At 29.2% G+C, this 27,193-nt stretch overlaps 1 protein-coding gene across 4 annotated transcripts in view; it reads left to right on the top strand.

The window, feature by feature from the left end:
- Window positions 1-27,193, top strand: part of LOC107439674 (uncharacterized) — an 88,879-nt gene that overhangs the window by 43,615 nt on the left and 18,071 nt on the right. For all 4 annotated transcript variants that reach the window (XM_043041242.2, XM_043041241.2, XM_071183190.1 and 1 more), the window contains 4 exons: window positions 104-335; window positions 7,604-7,766; window positions 19,841-19,985; window positions 26,100-26,281. In XM_043041242.2, the coding sequence (XP_042897176.1) occupies window positions 104-335; window positions 7,604-7,766; window positions 19,841-19,985; window positions 26,100-26,281 (722 nt within the window). The remainder of the gene's footprint in view (window positions 1-103; window positions 336-7,603; window positions 7,767-19,840; window positions 19,986-26,099; window positions 26,282-27,193) is intronic.

The following is a 27,193-nucleotide window of genomic DNA, read 5'->3' as shown; positions in this document are numbered from 1 at the left end:
TGCTAAATAGTTAATCTAAATGCTCAATAAAAGTGTTTGTAGAAAATTAGAGCATTAATTCAAACTATTTTGCATTTATATTGTAATCTTTCTTTGTCCATAGGCATACCAGTCCTTCGATAGAAGAGGAATGTGAGGCGGTGTTTGATAAATGTGAGGAGATTCATCCACCTGAAATCCTGGAGACAGATCAACAGGCTGAATTATCGCTCGAAGCAAGTCCAGCGAGAATTGTGAAAGGACCCCAGAGTGTGACCGTCTTGAGGGGGGAGTCCGTTACTTTGGCGATCAGTTTCACAGGATCTCCCTCCCCACAAGTTATCTGGATGAAAGGGGTAAGTAGCTTCTCTATTAATTAATATTGTAATATTTAATAGCATTTTATTGTGTAGCCTAATGGAGGATTAATTAATTTTATATTCTTCCATATTTTTTTTTTTTTTGATGTCCAATATTTAGCAACATGTAATATTCAGTGGACAGTAAATAATATAAAACAGCTAAAACAGCAATTACATGTACAGATAGTACAGTACTTGATATTGTATTATTCAAAATTAATATCTATCGTTGTGAATCCTGCGATTAGTAATATTCTCAAAAACATATTTAATCGCATTGTCAGTTTAAAAATTATTCGTGGATTTAATTAATTCGTGGATTTTATTATCTCCTGAAAACTAAATGATTTATAAGCCCGATTTAATCTACGTTAATTTATTTTACAAATTAATTAAAGTATTGATTTGATAAAAGAGTATTGTTAAAAAAAATAAATAACTGTTTAAAGATTATTTTTTTCTGATTCCGTGCTGAAGTACTCTTAACAAAATAGAACAGAACGGGACAAATGAACAAAACATGTTCTAAAAAGAAAAGGAAAAAAATTCTCAGTAGATGTAATAAATAAACGCGTGAAATGTGCGACGTTAGCCATCCGTAGTACTTCAGAAACATTTGGCCGAAAAATAAAAATGAACACAAAAAAAAAGAAAGAATAAAAGTGAAACGCTTTTAACGACCTCTGACGGCTTTTTAGTGAAGTGTTATCAGCACGTCTTATTTATTGATACGAGTTGCAACCTCTTCTTTTTCTCCGTAGAAGGGATGTTAACGGGTTTTTTTCTAATCTCTATTTTAAGAGCTCTTCATATCTTGGATTTTCAAAAAAGCACCAAAATACATCACAGACATAGAAAAGAGGAGGATTGCAGGCATGCACAATTGAATGGCAGTCAAATTTATAAAATTTATATGAATTTATAAAAGAATTGACATTTTTATGAAATACATCATAATATTATGATGTGAGTCTCTTTTAACCGATAATTATAAATAACCGATAAAATAAAAAGCAATTTTATTGAAAAAAAATTGTCAAAAGGAGAAGCAAAAAAATTGTAAATCAACCAAAAAATAGAATACATTTAAATCTACATAATTTCCCTAGCAACAAAATAACTTGGGCCCTCATTGGACCAATATTCACGAATCTTGGATCAATAGGGTTCAAAGGGCTGTTATATCTTCGATATTGGCCATACATAGAATTGTCCAATTCACCCGATATTTTACAGCTACTTCATAACCACTATTGGCCCTATATAGAATTGTCAGATTCACCCGATATTTTATATTCAGCTAATACAGACCCCATATTGGTCCTATATAGGACCAATATTGAAATATCCAGATATCCCAATATTGGTCCATCTGTGCATGTTCAGATAGGACCCATATAAAGTCCAACTGGAGCCAAGCTAAAATTGTTGCTAGAATTGAAATGTTCGCATCTTGAAAATAGGTGATGCAAACCAATAAATGAAAAAATGTTTATAATTGTGATGAAAAGAAAAAAAGTACAAAAATTGATTTCAAGATAAATTAGCAAGATTCACTTTAATAATATTAAAAAGAAAACGCGAAGAAACGCTAATAAAAAAAGCACAGTTGTTTTCTAAAACAAAAAGTCTTAATATAGATGATGTAACATGTTATAAATTAAAAATCTGAAAACAGCTGACGCGATTCATCAATTTCATCTGTCCCGCAGTGGACTGATCGTTAAGACACGGTTCCCAGTAGATCACCGAAGTCAAGCATCACTGGCTGCGGTCAGTGTGCGGGTGGGTGACCCACTTGGATCAGTCTGCGTAGGGACCGAGGGTGTGCGGTATTGGTCCTCGTTAAACTGTGCTACCGTAAAGTGCTCGACTTCGCGTGCAGGTCGTTGGGCTACCGAAGCAGGGGTGCCATCCCCTCTGCAGAGGATCAAAATTCTGATGGCATGTCTTCGGATCATCCTCAGGGATGTTTCCCAGACCGTCGCCAATAGCCCATTGTGCAGCTCTAGTGTGACGTAAATGAACAACAACAACAATTTCATCTGTATCCTTCAATACCACGGATGTAGTTTCTTTTACACATACGATTTTTTTTTCGTTCTGTTTTCAATGAAGGCTTGAGATAGGGTTTAACTTCAATTAACCAATATTATGCATGCAATAGAAAACATTATAAGCACAAAGAAAACGATATCAGTTTTAGAAATTTTGCGAAAAATTGAAGAGAATCGCATAAAAATAAAAAGTTATCGAGTATGCCAGTTAGAAAAACGCTCTTATAAGAAAACGCTATATAAAATTTGCTAAAGCTATTTTCCTCCCTAGCTCACACTATTAGAATTTTCATTCTAAAATTAGGCTAAAATAACCGGCAGCAGTTTGTCTACCTAATTAATCGTAAGGTTTACGGTAAAGAATAAGTTTTACGGTTTCGATACCGTTTACAACTAGTATGATTAAAAAAACCATGAATTCAAAACTATACCGTACTTTAACCATTTTCAACTAGCATGGTTTTAAAACCGTAAAAATTTCATTCTAAAATTACGCTAAAATAACCGGCAGCGGTTTGTCTATCCAATTAATCGTAAGGTTTAGGTTAAGAATAAGTTTTACGGTTTCGATACCGTTTACAACTAGTATGATTAAAAAAAAACATGAATTCAAAACTATACGGTACTTTAACCATTTTCAACTAACATGGTTTCAAAACCGTAAGAATTAAATTAGTTTATTTAGAGAAATTAGTAAATCGAGTTGCTTAACATATCGTAAGAGATGGGAAATGCTAGACTTTTTTGTGTTAAGCAGTTATATAGTGCTACCATGTATGCGTGAGTATTGTATTCTAACAGTCCAGAGTCTCAAATGGGAGAGTGATGAACACTTGAAGCTCTTCACATGTTAAAGGGAATTGGGGATATAGTGTAATGTCAATGCTAGGACTCGAACCCCCGCTCGTTCAGTCATGATGACAGGTAAGCTATCTCGGCTATAATATGTACCCAGCTGTAAGGAACTAAGTGGCTTCATTAGGCGGGTCTTATCGGTGCGGTAAAATTCTGGTTAATCCGTATTAAGCGAATGCAGTTAATAAGCTTTTCTTCTTACAGTTAACAGTTTGAACACCATCTTATTTATGGTTATTTGACTGTTTTGTTTGAATATGGTAAAATAACAGTTTAATAAATTATTGTGTAACTATTTTTAGCTATAAAACAATATAACAGTGTATATCAAGGCAAAATGTAAAAAAAAAATTAATGCGAATTTCACATTTAGAACACTATTTTAATCCGTGTTTACCATCAAATTATGTGTGGAAAAAAAAGAAAAATTATTTTGGAAATTTTACCGTGTTGTTACTTTTAGGCGAAAGCGAACTGAATTAACTTAATTTTATTTAAATTTTTTGCAGTTAATTCCATAGTATATAACGGTTGTTTTAATGAAATGTCTTTCAGAATCGAGGAAATACTTTCTGCTGATTCCGGATTTCATCAGCGTGCGACGAATAGTGCATGGATCTTAAAAAAATTATTACAAAGGAAATAGCACAAAAAAGTCACAATTCTTGTTCTTGCATGGCCATCATTCCAATGTGCGTTACATGTTGACAGCAAAAGTCCTTTTATAGATTAAGATTTCAATTAAAAACATTATAGATTCAACAGGTCAAACACGAAAAATTTTCGAAAGCTGAAGATGACTTGTTGATTCGCATACCATTTCGAATCTACACATGAAATATTTCCAGTACTCCTCATTGATGTCGCAAAAAATTTACGGTGATATGCACACTATACTTTAAGAGTTTTATCAATATCATTAATTTTTTTTGTCCATATGCACAAATGCGAAATAGTTTCTATCGAAACACTTATCAGGAAGACGAATTTGTCCATATCATTATTGAGAATTCATCTCGTTTTCTGAGTCAGGTTCAAAATTACAAACTTTCGTAGTTGAACACAAGCATGAACCCATGGCTGTAGTCTGTTTTTAGGGCTTTATCTTTCAATGGCTATTTTGAAACTCGTCTTAGTTCTAAAGCTATTTAGATGACTTGAAAAGTGCCTTAACTTATACATGCCAGCTAGCTGGTTGTTTTTTCAACCACTAGCATCGAACAGCCAACTTCTAACTTTTAGTAGTATGTTCGAATCTTCAGTTAACTGGACGATCTAGTTTAACCCCTAACAGACCAATGCCGCAATACAAGCTGCATGGCACTTTTGCATACTGCTTCAAAAGTTGCGTATATAGCAAACGAAAATCAATAATTTATAGTTGTTTCATTATTGCCGTATTTAAAATTAGTTTAATTATAATTAATTATTAATTTATAATTAATTATTAATTTATAATTAATACTATAATTAATTATTCTAATTATGTTTGGGTTGGTGAAATATTTTTAGACTGCTAAGGGTTAATATTAAAAGCTGCAGATAAACAATAATTATTCAATGCATGAAATTAAATTTATAAAACAAACGAGTAAAAAAAATATTAAAACGTGATAAAAGTTTTAGTTTTGGTTACAAAAAAGTGCTAAAATATGATATCTTACACGTTTTTGTACACTAAATAAATACAAGTTTGTTTTTCGAAATATAACTAAATAAGTATAATAATAACAAAATTAATTTTTATTAATTAGGGTGAAACTGGAACTTACATTACTGAATAAAAATGTGAAAAATGAAAGTCTAGCCCTTTCTCATGTATCTTATAATGTGGTTCTTTTCAGAATGTCTAACTGGACTGAAAACACTCAGGGGAAAGATGTCTTTATTTTGATATTTATACAGCTGTGTTTCGGAAAGAGGGAAAATTAGGGATATTTTACGAAATTTTAAAGTTTTTCCACGAAAAACCGAGAAAATAATACGTGTGTGCAATAAAGTTAATGAGATGGTATTGCAAGGAAGCGCAATTAAAGCTATTGAAATAAAAGCTAGGAATTTTTTGAAGAATTTTCTGTTTTTAAAAAACGAAGTTTTTTTTAAACTTTTGATCCGAATTATCACTAGTTATTTATTATGAAATTTATTCCTAATTACTTTGATCCAATTTATTCTTATATTAAAGGATCTTTCGGAAGGTTTTTTTTTTAATTTTTTTTAAAAAAACAAATATGAAACATTAGGCATTTATTAGCCTGTTAAAAAAATAAAATTGTGGTTATTGATAAAAGCATTCTGCGTTTCAGATATTATTTGAAACTGTATCAGTCAAAAAAAGAATACTATAAAAATCTTCAAAATATTTTAATTTAAAGCTTTAGTTTTTTTCTAAAAGGATCACATTTATACTGTTTTGGACACTAATATGTTCTAAATAAGGTAGTGTTGATGTTATTTTTACTAGTTAGCAAAGGTAAATACATGAAAGGTAAATACATTGTTAAGTATGTAAGTTAAGTGGCGTAAAAATTGAGAAATGTTTCAAATCTTGCTGATTCTTTTCTATGCTTGATTACTTTCGAGCTGTTGTATGATTATTTAGATATTTTTTTTTATTTATTATCGAGTATGCATACGTAACAAAAAGTTTGGAAAAATAGAATGCATTCTTTGTTAAAATTGATTCATTGGTGTTCAATTAATGTAGTTCAAATTAAAAACAAAAAGTAATCAGGCATCTAGCCATAAAATGTGGTATTCCCGGATAAGTCTTATTTCCTTAAAAATCTTTTTATGTTTTTTAAAAGGCAAAAAACTGAAAAGAATTAAATCTAGATTCAGACTCGTTAACTCGAATATTGATTCTTGACAATATCAACTAATCACAGGGCTATATAGGGCAGGGATATATATATATATATATANTTATAATGTTACAACTTTTCACTAAAATTTAAGTGAAATTAATTACTTTATTAATAAAATTAGTATATATATATATATATATATATATATATATATACAAACGTCAACGGTACATGCAACGAAAACAGAACTTTAATTATTATTTTCTTAAGGTGTATGAATTTTTGGTTTTTATACGTTATGTAAACGCATAAGGATTTTTTTTTCACTAGAAGATAAAGATGTGGAACCTGTAAAAGTGACCACCTGGGTAAAGTGAGAATCTGAGTAAGGTGACCATTTTCTGCAAGTTTTATTTAAAGAGTCCTTTTTAAAGACTCTTCATAAAGTGACCACCTCTATATAGTGACCATTTGACTTGGTCCCGAGGGTGGTCAATTTAGACAGGTTCCAGATATATTTTTTTACAATTATCATGATGTACTTAAGGTACTGAGCCCAGAATGAGGGTTAAAAAGAAATATGATATTTGCAGCATGTTTCACTTTTTACTTGTAGGGTCGATACTTTTGAAATTTTTTTTAGATTTACATAACTACGAATACAAATTGCTGAAATTAATATGTTGCAAATTAACGCATAGTTTTATAAGTGTATATTGTAATTATTAATAAAATATTATTTTCTTTTTAAAGGAATGCAAAAATGAAAAATTAATATAAAGTAAAAAATTGGACAATTTTAATAAATTTTTTTAAAAAATTATGATATAATATAATAATTATAATTTCAATTTTTAAGAATAAACTATAATTGTTAATTGAAAGTGCAGAATAAAAAGCAATAAAAAATATTGCTTTACTTTGAGTTACAAAATTATAAAAGGGGTATTGGGAAATTTTCCCGATATACGAATGATAAATTAAATTACAAAAATTGAGCACGCAAAGCCACTAAGCGAATTCCTTTAATATTTAACATTTTACCCAGCTTAAAATTCATAGTTTAAACTATATATGTATTTCATTAATAAAAAAATGCTTTTCAGAGTTCCACAGATAGGGGATGGGGGTAAAATACAAGTAAACAAAACACAAGATTTATTTAATTTTAATATATAATTTTTATAATCAATTCCACCATTTACTCATAATTTTAAGTGCATTCTTTATTTTCCTCAATAAAGTTTTCGCAATCTTTTTATTATTCATGTAAACAACTTTTCAACAAGAATATTTTGCAATGCTTCATCTTCGATGTCTGAATATTACAACAACTAGAAGCTGAAAACATGTGAATCGTTTGTATTTACTCATTGGGCGTAAACAGACGACATTTTTAAAGCAGCAGAATTTATGACCCGCAGAATGTAATCCGGAAAAGCAAACGATATGTATGAGGGAATTTAACAAAGGGAAAAATCCGAGACGAAATTCCCTGCTTTTTACTGAGTGATTTTCTCTCTTTTTCTTTTTTTCTTATTAGGGACGAATTCTCACGAGTAACGGGCGCTTATCTATATTAGATGGAAGAGAAATGTCCGTAGTTACAGTTAACGAAGTGACCGCAGACGATAGTGGTAAATATGTGGTCAGTGTTGAGAATGAAGGAGGTGGTGATTCTTGCTTCGCATCAGTTGCAGTTGTGGGTAAGTAAAATTAATTAATATTTAAAACATAGAAATGTTTATGCGTTTTCATACTTTCTGTGATAAAATAGTGTGCGTAAATGTTAAGTCTGACTAAGAGTGTGTTAGGTATTTTTTCAAATTTACGTTAATTACTATAATTTAACTTAAAAAATTGCAATAGAAATATTATCCCATAAATTTTTAATTTATTTTATTTGAAACTTTTAAACTTTAAAATTACATGTTTGTGAGCTTGAATAGGTTATTCTAATGTGGAAACGATGCATGCATGTTAGGATTACAGATCTTATCTTAACAATATTATTTAATTTTGATGCTTTAAATTTTATTTATTTGGGGTCGTGAAATATTCACGTGAAGGAAAAAATATCCCTGACAAACCATGATTGATATATTAATGTCAATTACATTAAAGATGACGGAATAATATTTATCAGAAACTTTTTTCATTTTTCTACGAAGGGTAAACATTTTCCCGCCTTTCAATTTTATCCTGCTATTAAAATGAGTTTTTGTTTTCCAGTAAATAACCTATATAAACACCCTTTAAAATTTCATGGTGTTCTTCCCTTTTCTATTAAATACAAATTTGAGATCCATTGAGATGTATTGGTTTTATTCTCCATTACCTTTATTTCTCCTAATAATTCTAAAATTGTGTATTAAGGATCCGTAAAATTATGAATTAAGAAAGAGCAACGAGTACACAATTTTTTTTAAAAATTAATAATGACTTTGAAAAACATCCAAGCAAAACAACCATGAAAATTATAGATTTCTAACAAAGTTCTAAAAATATTTTTTAATTTAAAAACTTAAAGAAAGATATTTAAATCAATGAATCTGTAAATAGAAGAAAATATCTATATTATCTAGGATTATCTATATTAGTTTACGTGAAATGAGGAGAATCTTTTTTCTGTCCGAGGTGGACAGTGATAATACAAGAACATTCTTTTCACAAGAATAGAATATAGATTAAAACGATGAATAAAATTAAAAAAAAAATTAAAAAAAATATAGCAACAAAACTATATTGTTCAAATTTTAAACGAGTAAGGGTCCCACAATGACCATGATGGAGATTTTCTCTGACCTTCCAAAGCACCTAGTAATAAAATAAGTAAAATAAAATTTAATAACATAAAATAAGTTGAGTTTTTTTAAGAAAACTATTTCTACCAGGTCTGCAAGAATGTTTCGCGAATGCTGCTGAACTATTTGCAAGGTGACAATAATATTTCTTTCATAAAAAAATAAAGCTTTCATTGTAGAAAGTTATGAATTTGTTTTATTAATTTTATGTAATAATAATGCAATATTAATGAGTTACATGGTGAGAATTGTATAAACCCAATTTCTGGTTTATACCAATTTTGGTTTATATCAGAATTGTTTGAGCTGGTGTTTTTATTTCTGGTCTATACCAATTTGTCATTCCTGGTTAGAAGAAAACATGATTTTGGAGTTAAAACCAAAATATATGGTATTTAAACCATTCATTTGGTAATTTCTTCTTTCGTCCGGTTTATTGAAAATTCTCGCTTTCAAAATTATATTTCTTATTAACACATATTTAGTAAAAATTTAAAACTGAGAAGTAAATTTAACTGAATATATGGTTTCCTTATGCCATGCTCTAAGGCAGTGTTTCCCAAAGTGTGGTACGCGTACCCCCAGGGGTACGGGAACAGTTTAGCGGGGGTACACGTTCTTATGCGAATATCTTACAACAAAAGAACATTTTAAAAAAATTTTATTTAAAAACAAAGCTCTCCTTGAAAATTTACAATTAAGTATTTTTCAATTGGCTATTTTTCGCCGAGTTAACAATTAATAATTAGTATTGTCAAAAGCCAGTTGTAATTTTTAACTTTTGTGCAATTTTTTTATAGTAAAATCTACATTAATTTTTTTATTAAGTTACACAGCGTTACGAAGAATTTATAAAGGGTACACAAAAGTCATAAGTTTGGGAAACACTGCTCTAAGGTATCACAATAAAATTACCAAATTTTACCACATTTACTACTAAGCAGCATGGTAATGAAACTATATTTGTTAATTTTACCAAAAGTCATTACCAAAGTGTTTCGGTAAATAAATGCTGTGCTTTTAAGCGTTCCCATTTAGTCAAAAATACGAGAATTTTACTGTATTCTGATAGTTTTTACCATGTTTTTTCCCCCGGTGTTGTAACAGCATTATCTTCCGTAGCCTTTTTTTATAATTGTACGCATATTTTTAATTTTTTTACATTGAAATAATACTTTTTTTTAAAATTCAGAGTTTGATCCTATAACCAACTCATAAAGACATTAAGTTAATTCTTATGGCATAAATATTAAGTTCATAATGAGTTTGAGTTGCGTTCATAATTTTTAATCTATTTCCCATGAAATGCATAAAAAAACATTAATGTCTGTAAGTCAGGATTTCTGAAATACTCATAAAAACTTATGAAAGCATATAAAATCTAAATGAGATGTAAAGGAAAAAATAAACACCTTCTAAATAAGCTTGCCACGTTTGTGAATGCGTAAGAAAAAAAAAAAGGAAACTTTTTATTGCTTTTTTTGTGTCTTGTATGGAATTTCAACATTACATTTTGACTTTATTCATTCAGTTATATCAGAAAAAAAAGGAACTTTTTTCGGATTTCTTTTTCATTTAATAATTTTTTAAACTTAAAATCCATCGTAGTTTTTGAAGCTCTCAGCGAAATTTTGTCGTCTATTAAGATTTTTAATCTTGTTTTGAATATATTTAATGTATTTATTTTTCATTCTCGCAATTAAATTATTTTAAAAATTCTGTTTCTCCAAGAATTTTAAAAGTAACACAATTTTACGCGCTAATTAAGCATGTTTTTTTCATCACCATTAAAAAAACAAAATTCCTTTAGATTGATGATCTATAACTTATGAAACAAAAAGAAACTGATTAGTTGCTTATATTAATATCCGATATAAATTATGACATTAGACTTTATAACGAATCGTTAAATTTAGTTTTATAAGGAAAACTAAGCCAGACATAAAAAGCATGATAATAATATTTTTTTTCAAAACCTTAGGAAAGCGTAGATCTATAAATAGAAAGAAATGTTTTAATTGTCATTAATATATAAAAGTAATAGCGGAAGCAGTCTTTCTGGCTATTGCTGCGTTCTTCACCAATTACTAGCTCCACTCAATTAATATATATACTAATTTGTGTACACACGGGCAAAGACACAAATCAAAATGAAAGAAGAGATGAATATATATCATATCATATTCATCAGTCCCATTTAGTATATATCATAATTAAAAGCTTTTGTAAAATATTTTAGTTCACGCTGTAACGGTAAATTTGTACAAGCATTTTTCTAACTTCCTAATTTTCAAGTATGCATTTTTTTTAAGCTTGATATTCTGTATATTCAATTATAAGTTCATATGTAGGCTAAATATTGAGTAAACCAAAAATTATAAGAAATTTTCCGAGTTGTGTTGGTGAAATTTGGTGGACCGAGAAATTTGGTTGACATAGAAACAAATTAAAATTAAATTAATGAATATTAAATTTGTTGAATTACAGTCATATTTTATTAAGGTAATACTTTAAAATAATTTTGTTTAGTCATTTAGGTATCTTTTAAGGTATTTTGCATTAAAAGAATTTTAATTGTCTGAATATAAATTTTGTCCGACTGCGCTGTAAAATAAAAATGAAAATTATTTGTAGAACATGAGGAATTGATGAACAGATTAGGAGCATATGTTCCTGATATGATAGTGTTGGTTACTACACTGAGAAACAAAAATATGTTTAAAATTACCTGAATATGGAAAAATTTATCATGTTACTGGCTTAATGGGAATGCCAAAAAGCTTAGTAATTTTTACTAGAGGTGCTTTGGTAATGATTTTGGTAAAATTAATGATAAAATATGGCTTTACCACCTGTGATAAAATTTGGTAATTTGATCATGCTATCTTAAAACATACCATAAAAACCATTTATTCGGTTAAATTTACTTTCAGTTTTGTGTTTTTTACTAAATGTGTGGTAATAAGAACTATAATTTTTTAAAAGTAGAATTTCCCGTAAACCATTACCATATAAACTGAAAAAGTACTACTAAAAAAAATAATTGGAAAGTGACATAAAAACCATTTATTTACTTAAACTTAGTTATCAGATTACTACATATGTGGTAATAAGGACTATAGTTCTATAATTTTGAAAACTCCAGAATTTCCGATAGACCAAACGACCGGAAAAATTACCAAACGAATGGTTCAAATATTTTGGATTCCTTAACCGAAAGGGATTTTTTTTGTTTGTTTATTTTATTTTTTTAACTTGAAATGTCATTACTATATATTGCAGTAATTTTACCACAATTTTTTCTCCGTGAATTCTCGCGTTGACCATCGCATTGACCATCAAAATAATTTCAAGAGTGTCTTGGAGTCTAATTATAAATTATTCATCCGTAAATCAAATAAATGCTAATTTACAATTTATCAGGTTACTAATTTGTTAAATTTATCAACTAATTTACAATTTATCAGGTTACTAATTAGTTACTTGGAGTCTAATTATAAATTATTCATCCGTAAATTAAATAAATGCTAATTTGCAATTCATCAGGTTACTAATTAATAATTGGGAATTCTTTTTATCTTGCTTATTGACATTTATTTTTTAAAACTTAGTTACTAAATTTCAATTTTTCAGGTTTTAATTATTTTTTAAATTTTCTCAAAAAAGCCATTACAGAAACATAAAAAATTTTTAAAAAAAGTATAAGATTTTAAAAAGTGAGAATTTTAAACTGAGTTTTATAAACGCATTTTAATAACTAAAGAGCAATATAATATGTTATAAAGTTACCATAGCGTGCATTTAATAAAATAAAAGATAATAAAAGAATTGAAGCATTAATTTATGACTTTAAGGGTTTCGGTATTAAGATTTGTATCGAATATCCCTAGGTTTAAATTGGATTTAAAAGAAATAGACTCTGACTTCAAAATATCTTTTTGATTCAAGTAAAACACAGCTTTAAATAATAACAGTAAATTTATACAGAAATCCGTCGCCTTGAGTATAACTTTAATTGGTTTCAGTACCTTTAAAAATGATGCTTAGATTCATAGATACATTCTAAGATTTTAGCTAAATTTTAACACCTGAATACCTAAATTTATAGTGTCATTTCCAACATTTTTATGTGTGTTTCTGAAAAAAAAACGTCAATGTGCTATTTTTAAGCCATCGGCTAATCTAGTAACAGCTAGTTCTTCAGTACCGCCATTTGATTTATTCCCTCTAAAAATTGTCTAAAAATATTTGTTAAGTGCTTAAACATTTATGGTTGATGCTACTTTTATTTTATGAATCGATTTTGTTAAAGGTTTCATGGAGTAAGACTAATATAAAAGTTCATGTGATAGCCGTTAAGAGATGCTTAGATCTTTTCATTTGTTGATGATATTGTAGACAGAGATAGTATTGTTAAGTTGTTTTTAAATTATTGCGTATTTCCAGCTTTTGCTCATTCGAGGAAATAGCAGATTAAAATAATAGTATAGATTTGATCCATGAATAATCCTTAAATACTCGACATTCAAGGTGACGGTACTTTTTTACCGTAAAATCCATTTTCAGCGAAGCATTGGAACAAAAAATCTAATACACAGTAATTTTTGCAGTTACCGTAAAATCACTGAATATTACCGTAAAATCACGGTATCACTCTAATTAAAAAAGCATTGCTGTAGAATTCGCGGTTTTAATATTTTACGGTTAAATAGATTTTACGGATGATGCACCCAAAATGTCTGTACTTTATACCGTAATTTAATTCGGAACTTTAAAAATACTTGACTTTATTATTATGGTCAGGCTATCTATCTTTAAGCTTACGTTATTTTCGCAACGTTTTTTAATGCTAATATTTCCTCCAGATATTTTTTAATTTAAGTTCTTATTTAAATGGCTTATTTACTTCGTTATGTAACGGTCATAGTATTTTGACGTCAGCAATAGGAAACATCACTGTGAGTTAGTTATCCGTAACGTCAGATTATTTACTCAAATTTCAAGTTCAAGTATCTTTATAATGAGGTCCTTATTAAAAGCTTTCTTTCTTATCGAAAAATGTTTGGACATACTTTTGTTAAAGTTACTTTTTAGTTGATGGTTTTAATTGATGAGTTTTAATTTACGTACTTTTTCAATTGACGAGTTTTCGCAAACTTTATGTAAATGCCTGTAGAAATAAAAACGCTGTCGAAACTTTTATGGCCTTAATATTTTTTTAAATTCGTGAAAAATATTTTCCATACCATAAAACTTTTATAGACTGCAGACGGTCGTCCCATTTCTGTTCCTTTAATATTTGCTAATTAATTGTGGAATGCCGGCCCTAAATGACGTCACACTTTTTCTTCAATAATTTTGACTCCCGTTTGTCACAAAATGTCACGCTTTACCATACCTTACACCCTTGTCACTTATTACGCAATATTACAAAAAAATATACTAGCAGCTCAAAAACAAAGCACATGTTATAAATCGTATTTCCATTTCTTTTTCAAATTTAGTTTTCCTTTCTTAATTTATATATTTTAATTGTATATATTTGTGGGGATAACAATGGTAGTGATGAGAATTTATTTTAGTGAAAAAAATATTAAAACAAATAATATAAAAATACTTATCTGTGACGCTTTAGTCAAAATGACTTAACGTTTAACTAAAACGTTTAATGTCACACTTAATGTAGCCCCCTCCAAACCTACTGTCACAAACCGTCACAATTTCAGAAACTCCCTCTTTGTCTTTCAAGTATTGCATCAATTACGACTGGTCCCTTCTGCAATGTGTTTGTATTTGTAATCAATTATTGAAAAGCTATGTAAATAACCATTTTTTTCACAAAGCTTTTCAATTCTAAATTTCGATTCTCCATTTTGGAAAAACTTCATTTTTCCGTCTTTCAATGTGACTGATGCCAAGGTACAAATGATTTTTTCTTTTTTTAATTTCATCGTACTTTTTTTTTCATTGCTCATTGAATTATTTTACATATGGAGAAAAAATATGCTCAAAATTATCAGAATAAGATAAAATTTACCGTTTATTAGGTTCTACCGAAGAATTATGGTAATGATTCTGGTAAAATTAACAATGAAATATGGTTTTTGATAGGTGATGAAATTTGACGAATGTTTTAAAGTTTGATACTTTTTTCGTAATACTTAAGAGCAGGGCATAAAAACCATTTATTTGGTTTAATTTAATTTTCAGTTTTGTATTTTTTACTAAATATGTGGTAATAAGAACTGTATTTTTGAAAACTAGAATTTCGGGTTACGCGTTACCATATGAACGGGAAAATTACCAACTGAATGGTATAAATACCATATATTTTGGTTTTTATTACCAGAATTATGATTTTTTTTTACTTGAAATGGTAATATAATGGTGCAGTAATTTTACTAGATTTTTTTCTCAGCACAATATTTATTGATAATGTTAATTACAACTTTAAAAAAAATAAAAACGCCACAAACTGCGTACGTCTTTGCATATTTCATCAATTTAATTATATTAATTGATTAAATGAAATTTTAAAAACTCACTATGACTTTTTTTTCAAAAGACCGATGAAGTAATAAAGCTATGTAGAAACACTTTTCTTAAGGTTTTTTACATCTGAAAATCATGAGAAACGAGAGTGATTTTTTTCTGTTCGTCTTTGTTTATGCTAAAAAGTTTCCATTGTTTTCTACGAGTAATGCTTTTTTTAAAATACTTCTTAAAATGAAATTTCTTTTAAATGCATTATACTCTCTTTTTACAGAAAAACATAAAAATGCATAGTTTACAGAAATTTCATTAATACAGACACAACTGAGAGTGGAACACGGAAGAATAAAAAAATAGAATTAAAAATTGAATAATAAAATAGTAAAGTATTTTTACACAATAAGGCAAAATCCAAAGTAGAAGGTCATGAAATTTTCCAGGAAATTGTTAGTTCCGAAAATTCCACTTTCATAAGACTTGTTTATGTTTTTGAAGGTCATTTTCACTAAAAGTTTTTCTTTGTTCACTAGATAGCACACTAGATTTTAGAAATTTTGCTGAAAATGGTGGCCTTACTTTCATGATTCACATCTAATTTAATGTGAAGTGCGGAACTTAGTGCGTGGTTAGAGAACTCTTTAGTTTTATATTTTTTTTCTTTAATTATAAATAAAAAAATTACGTTCATGAAGTTGTTTAAGAAATTTAATCAGAGAATTTATAAATTTTTCTTCTCTAAAATTTCAATACTAATTATTTATAAATCTTTCTTCATGAAGTCCCTATTTGAAGTTAAAATAAAAGAAGATATAAAATTGAAGAAAATATAAATTTATAACGAAATATATAAGAATTCTTTATAATTACGTATATAAAGGGTTTACAGAAATTTCATTTTAAAGTTTTATGTATACCTACCACTTCATAGTCATGCATGTTACGAACTCATACGTCTTCTATATTTTGTCAGAAAACGTTTCATTTCGAATTTCAAATTTTTCTATTTCTATAGCGTTTGCTATTTAAACTGTGAAGGGCAAATTCTTAAAAATAAACATTTCCTTGATGAATTCTGAATATGAGTAAAAAAAAACTTTTTTAAAAGTCATTTTTTTGTAAGGTGCATTATTTTTATTTAAAACTATACATTTTACAATTAGTCTAAATATAAATTTTAGATATGCATTGTATAACGAGTGTTTAACTCTCAAATTTAACCAAAACTGTTTTAACTACTCCATGAACTCTTCAGTTCACAGGATGACGACAAGAGAATAAGACCTTTAGTTTTTCCGCACCTTTTAATTTTTCTTTCATTTGTTTTAAGTAAATATTTCTCTTGTGTTAAATTTCCGTTAAGTTTTAATTAAACACATTTTCATCTCATAAACTTTTTTTAGTAGAATTATTTCTGTTTGTTCTTTTTTGGGCCGCGAAGAAAAAAACTTAAGTCACCAAAGCGTGCACAATTGGATTATTTTTTAAAAACTTTTCTGCTTGTGTGGTAATTTCATTTTAACATTTTATGGTGTAAATTTTGCATAAAAACAATATATTTTATCGCTAGTTTAAGTGCCAGTTGAAGAAATAATTAGAAACGGTTGAAAAAAAATCTACTGAGAAAAGTAAATAAATGAATGAATGAATAAATAAACAAATCAATAAATAATTAAACAAAATGAAAGTAATAAATAATTTATCATAAATAAATAAAAAATAACTTGATAAGCCAATAAAAAAATCATAAAATGGAGAAAGTTAGGAAAGTATTTAAATTAAATTTTAATTATGTTACCCTGTTATTTTTTACAATGCCAGAAAAAAAAATTCATTTTGTATATTTGAGCAAAATTATTTTTTACATTAATAGACGTATTGCTTTAAAAAAAAATTAAACTCTGGAAAATAAATAAAGATGTAAGTTAATGAGTTTATGTTTTATTAAGCGTATTAACAGATGTTTCCGAAATTTCCTTTCATTTTTTTTTTTTGCCTAACATCTGTGAAGTAGAGATCAAATAATAATACTATATTCATAGAGTTGTTGCGAAATTTCTCCCTCCTCTAACAAAATAATTAAATATATGTAATTGCTTCTGTTAGGATTTGCAATAATTTTTTTTGCTCCATTAATATAAATCATACTTATTTGATACAAGAAATAGTCATGATTTATAATTTTTTAATAATCGAAATATAAAGTTTAGAAAACTTCAGAATTTTGCATGTAATTCCTCCATGCTGTCACAAAGAATAAAATCTATGTAATACTATGTATAACTATGTAATAACTACTAAAAAATTCTAATTTTGTACTGCAACATTTATAAAATACTTTTTATTATTTATATTTTTATATCGAAATTTTTATTATAGCTATTATAATATGTGTTAAAAACTAGAAAGCTTTAAAATGAGAAATGTTACTTCACGTATATTTGATGACTTTTTGCTTGACTGATACACTGCGACAAAAATTACGGATCAAATTACGATATTAAGTACCGGCACATTGGGTGCATCATCCGTAAAATCAATTTTAACGTAAAATTCATTTTTGTCCTAAAATATTATACTGTAATATTTACAGTGATATTATATATTTATTTTATTAGAGTGAAAGATTTTACTGTAATTATTACTGTAAAAATTATGGCATATCTGATTCTTTTTCCGTAGCATGTTCTGGTAAAATTGAATTTTACGGTAAAAAGTACCGGCACTCTGAGTGCCGGTACTTCTAACCGTACTTTGAAACGGAACTTTTTACAATGTAATAACTTTTCTTTTGAATTTTTTCTTTCGAACATGGAGTCTCTGAAAAAGGATGAAAAAAAAATTTTTTTTTTTATGAGATCGTATTGAAAATTTTTCGGTTGACTGTCTATTGCGGTTGTTTTATTATGTTAAATTTTATGTTAAATTTGCATATTTTGAGTGGTTCAATTTTTGTGAACTTCTAAAATACTGAAAATATGGTTATAAAACTAAAAATATGATCGGTAAATTGGGATTTACACTTTATTAAATATTAATACGCAGTGGAAAAAAATAATTTTCATAAATAAGAAAATGAAGAATATCACATCAAGAAATACTCAATAAGTCACATTTCAATACAGTATTTTGAATTAAAGAAAATATTTTAGTCTGAAAGCTTACTTTTGCACCAACAAGCCTTAATATACATGTGGTTATAACGCTTATAATTTCAATTTCATTTTTAAATTATAAGCCAAGACTAAAATATAAACTTAGCACGCAGAGCACGTCAATTTAAAATGACGTTTTAGAGTCAATTTCATAATAAACTATTCCATCAAATGTTGAGTCTTAAAAACAGAAAATAATGTATAATTTTTTGTTTGAAGACTCAACATGTACAAAAGTTATTATCTCTATTACGGAATTGAGAAACTTATTGATATTTTAAGTGAATAGATAGAATTTGAATAGATTTGTGAATAGATTGTTTTAAATACTGTTTCTGTTTCTTAGGCAAGTATAAATTAATAAATATTTTCTCCAACATATTTTTTCAATAACTTAATAGTCCAAAGTGATCATATAGGTCAAAGAAGATATTTTTAAATTATCACTTGATTACTTACTGTTTTTCATGTTACAATTAAAAGTAATAATTTAAATGTGATAATGTTAATTATGATTAATAATGCGTGGTACAGAAGTTTATTGACCCTGCATACATATTTTTAGTTTTTATTAGTAACTGTACTGAAAAAAATTAACATCAAAACTACCAGAATACGGTTAAGTTTACTGAGTGTCTGGCTATATGGGAACATCAAAAAGCTCGATAATTTTTACCGAAACACTTTGGTAGTGATTTTAGCAAAACTAGCAATAAAATATGGTTTTATAATAAGGGAAAAATTTTGATAAATACGGTTTTGATAAAGTTTTGGTAACTCTTTTGTCATAACTTAGAGCATGGCATAAAATGGTTAAAGTTACTTTATCTATTTTTATTACAATTATCTATTTTTTTACAATATTATCCAATTTTCTAAAACTTTTTATTACAATTATCTCTTTAAATTACAATTGTCTATTTTTTACTAAATGTGTGGTAATAGAAGCTATAATTTTAAGAACTAGAATTTCCACTGAAACGTTACCATATTAACTGATAAATCACCCAATGATTGGTTTACATATCATATAATTTTGGTTTTATTAACCAGAATAGTTTCTTTTTAAAAAGAAATGTCATTTCCATCCACCTCGGTAATTTTACTAGACTTTTTCTCTCCACATTTTATTCACGTTTTTATTTAAAAATAACAATTCAACTATGGTATTAATATTAATTATGATTAATAACAGGTGGCGTAGAAATCTATTAATCCTTTATACATATTTGTGGCTTTTAATTCAAATTAGTAACAGAGAACTTATTAGTTTTGCGAAGTTTGATTTTAAGTAGATAGTAAAATTTTATTGAAATTCGTATGTCTCTTCAGGTTTCCCAGAACCACCAGGTGGAGAACCAACAGCCAATGAAGTGACGGATCATTCACTTGTTCTCAGTTGGTATGGTTCCATGTATGATGGAGGAAGCGTTGTGACAGGCTATCAGGTGGAAATGTGCACATTGCCCAGTAAGACGTAAGTGGTTCAATCTAACAATGTGCTGTGGGATTTTGGAACACTGAGGTTTTTTAGAAACTAAATTTTGAAGGTGCCAAAATACCTTCGGAGGCAAAATTCTGAAATTTTTAACTTGGATTTGTTTTTTTTGTTTTTTGGATTTATGTGTGTATCATACACTAAAACCTGATAAAAAACAAAGAAATAAAGAAAGAAAATTATTTTTATGGACAATATAGAGGGAATCTGATAAAAAAAGACCGAAAGTCGACCTCTTATTAAAATCAAATAGCATGGGTGAAATTTATTATTTGCCACTATTCTTGCCTTAAAAACCGCATTAATACTCAACTTAGGGAGCAGACTACGAATTAGACATAATATTAATGTTTAGATACTTAACAGCAAAAATTGAAACTTATTTGGAAAAAAAAGGTCAAACATTGCTGTTAGTTATTTTTATTTTAGCTGTAAGATACGAATTAATGCTATTAGATACAATCCACTAGTCCGTAGTTTATTCTCTCTTATATGTTTAATTCTTTTGTTACTCACCAAAGAGCAGGAAAACTTACGGCTAACGCTATATTTTCATTTTCATTTGGTTGGCATAGAGAGGTTTCCCAATCAATCCTTTTTATTAAACATCAAGCTTGTTTCCTTAAGGATTGAATAAAAACATGCAATAAACTTTACAAAAACTCTCAACTTTTGGCTTTTACTATAAACCTTGACTTTGCCTATTTTCATTTTTGGTTTGTCCAGGCTCTCAGATGCAACATTTTGTTTGTGTTGAAGACTAAATGATAAGGCCAATCTATACTTTTAAAGTATTAAGGAAAGAATATAGAAACCTGCTCAAATAAACCTTGTTTCAGAGATGGCCATAAAAGTTAAAATAAACCTTGAGAAGGTGAATTCATGCTCGGTTAGACAACGCTTTCTACACTTAATTTGTGAATAATAATTCATGATTCTTCCTTGATTTCAGATTTTTCTAGTTGTAAAAGCAGTTTTTGTTTTGTAAAGGTAGATTCAATCTCGATATAAAAGAGCAGTTTATGCAAGCTTAACCCTTTGACGCAGATGGTATACAAGTGCCCTTTTTATATATTTTTTCTGACGCTTTAATTACAAGCAAAAATGTTTTTTGGTATTTTTTAATTATAAAAAACAGTCTAATAGTTTCTAAAAAATCTGATACATTATCGGAATTATATTTGTTCTGAAATATAAAATAAAGTATCTCAAATGAAGTAGTTTGAAATATATTTTATCCATATTTCATAAGCATTCCATTAATTTATTTTATGTAAAATAAAGAAATTTCAGTGATGAATAACTGTTTATCTTAGATCTAAATAATTGCAAGTACAAATTTGAAAAATTATGGTTTGGAAGTGAGCCGCGTTTGAAAGTTTTTTCCTGTAACGCAGAAAAAGACACCGGCTTTTCATGCTGTGTTTTATAACCATAAGTCATTAAAATGCCAAATATAATAATTTTCACTTCCTTCGGCTAAATAAATACAAAATAAGAAACAAAGTATGAAAAATATGTTTATAGAAAATTTTGCGTCAAAGTAACCCTTTGACGCAAAATTTTCTTTTCTTTAAATTTTCTTAGTTTCTTTAAGGCGAAACTCCATACCACGAAAACTAACATAGCTAAATTTAATATTGTTTGAGGTTTGCATGGTTTATTTGTTAATCTAATATATATAATTCTCTTACGTGGCTCCCAAATTTTGGCTGCATTTCTTTTACGCCGGTGCCAACGTATACTTTGTTTTGTTTACGTTACTACTTCTCTTACACGGCGAATCGGCCAATGATTGCCGCTAAAAATGTCACATGCCAAATCTAGCTGAGGTGGCTCAACATATAGCGCTTTTAAAAGCGGAAACTGAAATAACCAGAGAGCATCAGCTGCGGAAATCTCATACTATTAAGCTAGGCAGAAGTGAGTAGTCTTTGTCGATAGATCTCTATTTTAGTATTTTGTCGATAGCGCTTTTTTTCACGAATTTATATATCACGAATTTATTTCACGATTTTTGATTTATATCACGAATTATACTATAGCACATTTCTAATAGGTTTTACGAATTACATGTCATTTATTTGAATTCAAATTCATTTTAATGACTTAGTATTTACTAAAAAGATGTAATTTTTTTTTAAAAAAAAAGTTTTTATATGGATTCGAATGATTGTTTTGAATTCTTAGAGTTTTGTACATTTGCAATGTACCTAAGTTAGTAGAGAGCGAAGCGAGCTTGGTTTGCGAAGCAAACCATATAAGATTGCGTAGCAATTTTCGGGGATTGGCGAGCGTTAGCGATCAGGGGGCGCAGCCCATTAGTTATTTATAAACTTTGTTGAGATTTTTGATAATGGTTTTTGCTTACGTTAAAGTTAACCTTACACTGTTTTCTGGGTAATAGTTCTTAAGTGCTATCTGCTCAAAAATAGTTTTGCGTTTAAAAAAGATTTCTTCTACATTGTTTCAAATCACATGGTATAGCAGTATGAACACAAACTCCTTGTTAACAGACAAGACGTACTCGAATAGAATATAGGCGTGAGTTCACCTGCTTTGTTCATTTTAAGTTCTAAAATTACATAATCCATCTGTCATGCTGAAATCATAAAGTGTCAAACACGTGAAGTGGAGCCATGTTTTTTTTTCTCCAAGAAATTTAAGTAGGGATAAAACTGCATTTTACTGGTAGTAAATATTGTGCGTGGAACTGGTGCAATGTAAAAATGTATTGTAATTGCATGTAATGTGTTTGCATTCGACTGATGTGACAACAAGTGAAATAGGCTAACAGCTTGAATGATAAATATAAAAGGCTACACTGTAAAAAATTCCGGATCAAATTACTCCTTGGGAGCATCATCCATAAAATTCCTTTTATCGTAGCATTCATTTTTAGCATAAAATATTATATCTTAATTTTTACAGTAGCATTTATTTAATTAGAGCAGCTGATTTTACTGTAATTACTGTAAAAATTACCAATTTACCAATCACCAAAAACCAATTTTTACTGTAAACCATTACATTAAAATTACCAAATAAATGGTTTAAACTTTAACCGTAAACTTTAGTTTTATTAGCAGAACTATGTTTTTTTTGCCAGTAATATCATTACCATACAGTATCGTCATTTTGTAGAATTCTATTAAAATCACCAAACTTATATGGTACAGACATTTCTGGAATAAGAAACCACGATTCCAATAATTAAACTAAAATCTTCAGTGATTAAACTATTTACATTGTAATTTTATAGTTCGCTGCTACCGAGACTTCTGCTTTTCAAAATTATAGTTCTCTATAATTTTGAACATTTAGTATAGACATTTAATTTGTGAAATTTAATAAATAACGTAACCAAATTTGTGGTTATCATGCCATACTCTAAAGTAACACGATAAAATTACCAAATAATCTTCAGAACTATCAATTAGTTTTCCTATTATTTGGTCTTTGCTTCTTACCAAATAGTAGGGTAATAATGTATTTACATTTCTTTATTAGTTTATTTAAATAGTTGATAGGAGTTAATTGACTATTAATCATTTCTATTGTTGTTATTACTAATGCCTCTTGCCAATGCTAGCAAGCCTGCTATAGAAATCTTGGCGATTTTTAAGGTAGAGGGTGCGTTTCTTGTTTTTCAGTGGCGCCATCTATAACTATAGCCACACACACGTCACAGCTCGTTTTAAAAGGAGAACCCATTCATTTATCTACAGGTCGTAACAGAGAACAGTCAACCTCCAATTCAATATCCCCAGAGATATTGATTTGTTATAGGAACATGGAAGACTTTGTGACGCCGACAGATTTAACTTGCACAAGTCACCAGTTGAACATCAGTAGTCTTAAACCCAAAAAATAGGGTCGGCAGTTCAAAATCGGTAATAAAATATAATTTCTCAATTATAAAAATCGTTAAAGGGAAAATAATGATGACTTCAAATGAATTAAAGTGCTTAAGGATACTAAACTAAGATATATCATATTACAGTGACTGTTTCATCTATTTTTTATGAAGTAGTGGGATCTACGTATTTATTTACGTACACATAAGGGTTTCTTTGTAAATACAAAGAACAGCTTAAAAACTCTTTTTAATTTGAAAAACATGTTGCGTAATCTTACAAAAGACAGCAAGAATATACATCCTATGTTATAGCGGGATTCGACCTCACTACAGATACGCTTCAGAGTGGATAGCGGAATAGCAATACTGCACAGCGAGGTTCAAGCAAAAGAACCATTTATTATAGGGATCTCCATTGCCGCGGGATGTTGTCTTTCTGCCGAACGCTTTGAAGTACAGAGGTAGTGGGTTCAATATCTTTGCGCTCTTTTCTTCACTTTTATTCTATCTGTTCTGCAATTTGATAAGTTGTTGTTGTTCATTTACGTCGCACCAGAGCTGCACAATGGGCTATTGGCGACGGTCTGGGAAACATCCCTGAGGATGATCCGAAGACATGCCATCGCAATTTTGATCTTCTGCAGAGGGGATGGCACCCCCGCTTCGGTAGCCCGACGACCTGCACGCGAAGTCGAGCACTTTACGGTAGAACAGTTTAACAAGGACCCATACCGCACACCCTCTGTCCTTACGCAGGCTGATCCAAGTGGTCACCCACCCGCACACTGACCGTAGCCAGTGATGCTTGACTTCGGTGATCTGCTGGGAACCGTGTCTTAGCGATCAGTCCACTGCGGGACTGCAATTTGATAAGAGACAAGCAATTATTTGCATTAAGCACATGACCCAGTATATGTATCTAAACCAAATTTATTTGTTTAATACTATGCATCCATGGTAATGCTTTCATTCAAACCCGCTACCTCTTTGTTAAAGAGCGTTCGGCGAACAAAAAAGAGACTGATGTAAGGAATGTTTTGAAGGGAAAAAAATCAGTACTATTTCAAGAATTTTTAAGAAATTATTGTTACACATACATATGCAGACTTGTGTGTTCATTACAAAACACCCTGTATAAGCCAACTCAAGTTTAAGAAAATATTGCGCAAATTAGAGTTGTAGTAGTAGTTAATTTACGTCACACTAGAGCTGCACAATGGGCTATTGGTGACCGTCTGGGAAACATCCCTGAGGATGATCCGAAGACAAGCCATCACAATTTTGATCCTCTGCAGAGGGGATGTCACCCCCGCTTCTGTAGCCCAACGACCTGCACGCAAAGTCGAGCACTTTACGGTGGAACAGTTTGACGAGGACCAATGCCGCACACCCTCGGTCCCTACGCAGACTGATCCAAGTGGTCACCCACCCGCACACTGACCGCAGCCAGTGATGCTTGACTTCGGTGATCTGTTGGGAACCGTGTCTTAGCGATCAGTCCACTGCGGGACGCGCAAATTGGAGAAAAACATTACAAAGATCCATTTATTGCAATGTGAAGGTGAGATTCGAGTTCGAATCTCACCACGTCCCAGGCTGAATGTGTTTGCTGTCTTTCTCCATCATGTGTTATCTGTATATTGACTTGACAAGGGTAGATAGGAATTAAAAAACAAATAACCGACGAAATAGGAAGTTAACAACTGTCTGCTAAATAAAATGGAAGTTTTCGAAGGGAAACTTTTGCGTAATCTCAAACAAGACTACGATTTTGCGTAATCTCAAACTATAGTACAATTTTGCGTCAGTGGGAAAATTACCTCATTTTGCAACATTTACAACCAAACTGCATTGTAATAAAAACCATATTTTATTGTTAATTTTTAATGAAAAAGCCATTACCAAAGCTCTTTGGTTAAATTTACCCTGTTTTTTGGTGCTCTTATATGGAGTCAGAAACACCGTAAATTTAGCCACATTCTGGTAGTTCTGATCATACATTTATTTCATGTAGAGTCTTGTTCCTATGCAATTCTGGAAAAAATTATGAGCTATCGATTAACTGCAATATTTAAAAACGCATACCTTTTTCAAAGTTTCACTACTTAGGATTTTTTTTGAATTTCCAAATATTATTTTATATTTATAATTCTATATTTTTATTTTATATCGATTTTCAATTTTTTGCAATTGAAAGAATTAGTTTCTAAATATTTCTTTCATTTTAATTTTAGGTGGCAGAAAGTGGTTTCATCTGTAAACACTAGTTGCTCCGTTCAGGGTTTGTCAAAGGGTCAGCGATACGTATTTAGAGTTAGGGCAGAAAATCGCTATGGTTTGAGTCACCCAAGTAAAGAGTCTAAAGTCATTTGTTTGGACGATTTCCTTATGGATAGTTCTTCAGATGAAGAACTAAGTAAGTACAAATAGATTATAGACATTAGATTCTGTTTTTACATTAATTACTATTTTCAAAATGCATAACTGGCCTTCAAATTTCTCTTTAAATCTCTAGTTACTATCTCGGAATCTATTACTTATCAATTTTGAACTAGTATTTTTCTTTGAGTCTATTTATTCCCCTCAATGATCAGTTTAACTTAGAATTTATCCTTTTATCTATTAATTTCTGTAAAGTAATAAAATCAGCATTTATCTTTGAATATATTACTTTGCATAAATAATTTGTTTCAATCAGCATCTTTGAGTCTGCTACTTGAATCACATAAAAAAAATTTTTTTCCTTGAAAAAGAAGAAAAAATGTTACTGAAATAAATATAAACTTGTTGTTAAAAATTCTTTTTTGGTAACTATTTAACAAATATTGATAAAAGTATTTAACCATTTTTTTGTAATGAAATGAATTACTACACTGTAAAATTTTCCGAATCTGTAAAGTACCGGCACTTGGGGTGCATTATCCGTGAAATTAGTTTTATCGTAAAATCCATTTTTATCGTCATTTTTACAGTAATATTTATTTAATTAGTTATTCAGCGATTTTACAGTAACTACTATTATAAAAATTACGGTATATTAGATTTTTAATTCCTTAACATATTCCGGTAAAAGCAAATTTTACTGCAAACAGTACCGGTATTCTGAATGCCAGCAATTTTTACCGGAATTTCTTACAGAGTAGTTTAAATTTTAAAAAAAAATAGAAGTATTTCCAATTGCCCAACTTAAAACCAATGCATGTTAATTCTTTTCGTGTCTCCAACGTATTGAGAAAAGACAGACAATGCTGCATTACTCAGATTATATTTATCTTTAACCGTTATTTTGAAATCAATTTTATATGGACAATAGATTTTTCAGAGTTGT

This window comes from Parasteatoda tepidariorum, chromosome 7, assembly GCF_043381705.1.
Source record: "Parasteatoda tepidariorum isolate YZ-2023 chromosome 7, CAS_Ptep_4.0, whole genome shotgun sequence".
NCBI classification, from domain to species: domain Eukaryota; kingdom Metazoa; phylum Arthropoda; class Arachnida; order Araneae; family Theridiidae; genus Parasteatoda; species Parasteatoda tepidariorum.
Note: the sequence above shows the minus strand (reverse complement) of the source record. Positions and strands in the feature narration are given on the sequence as shown.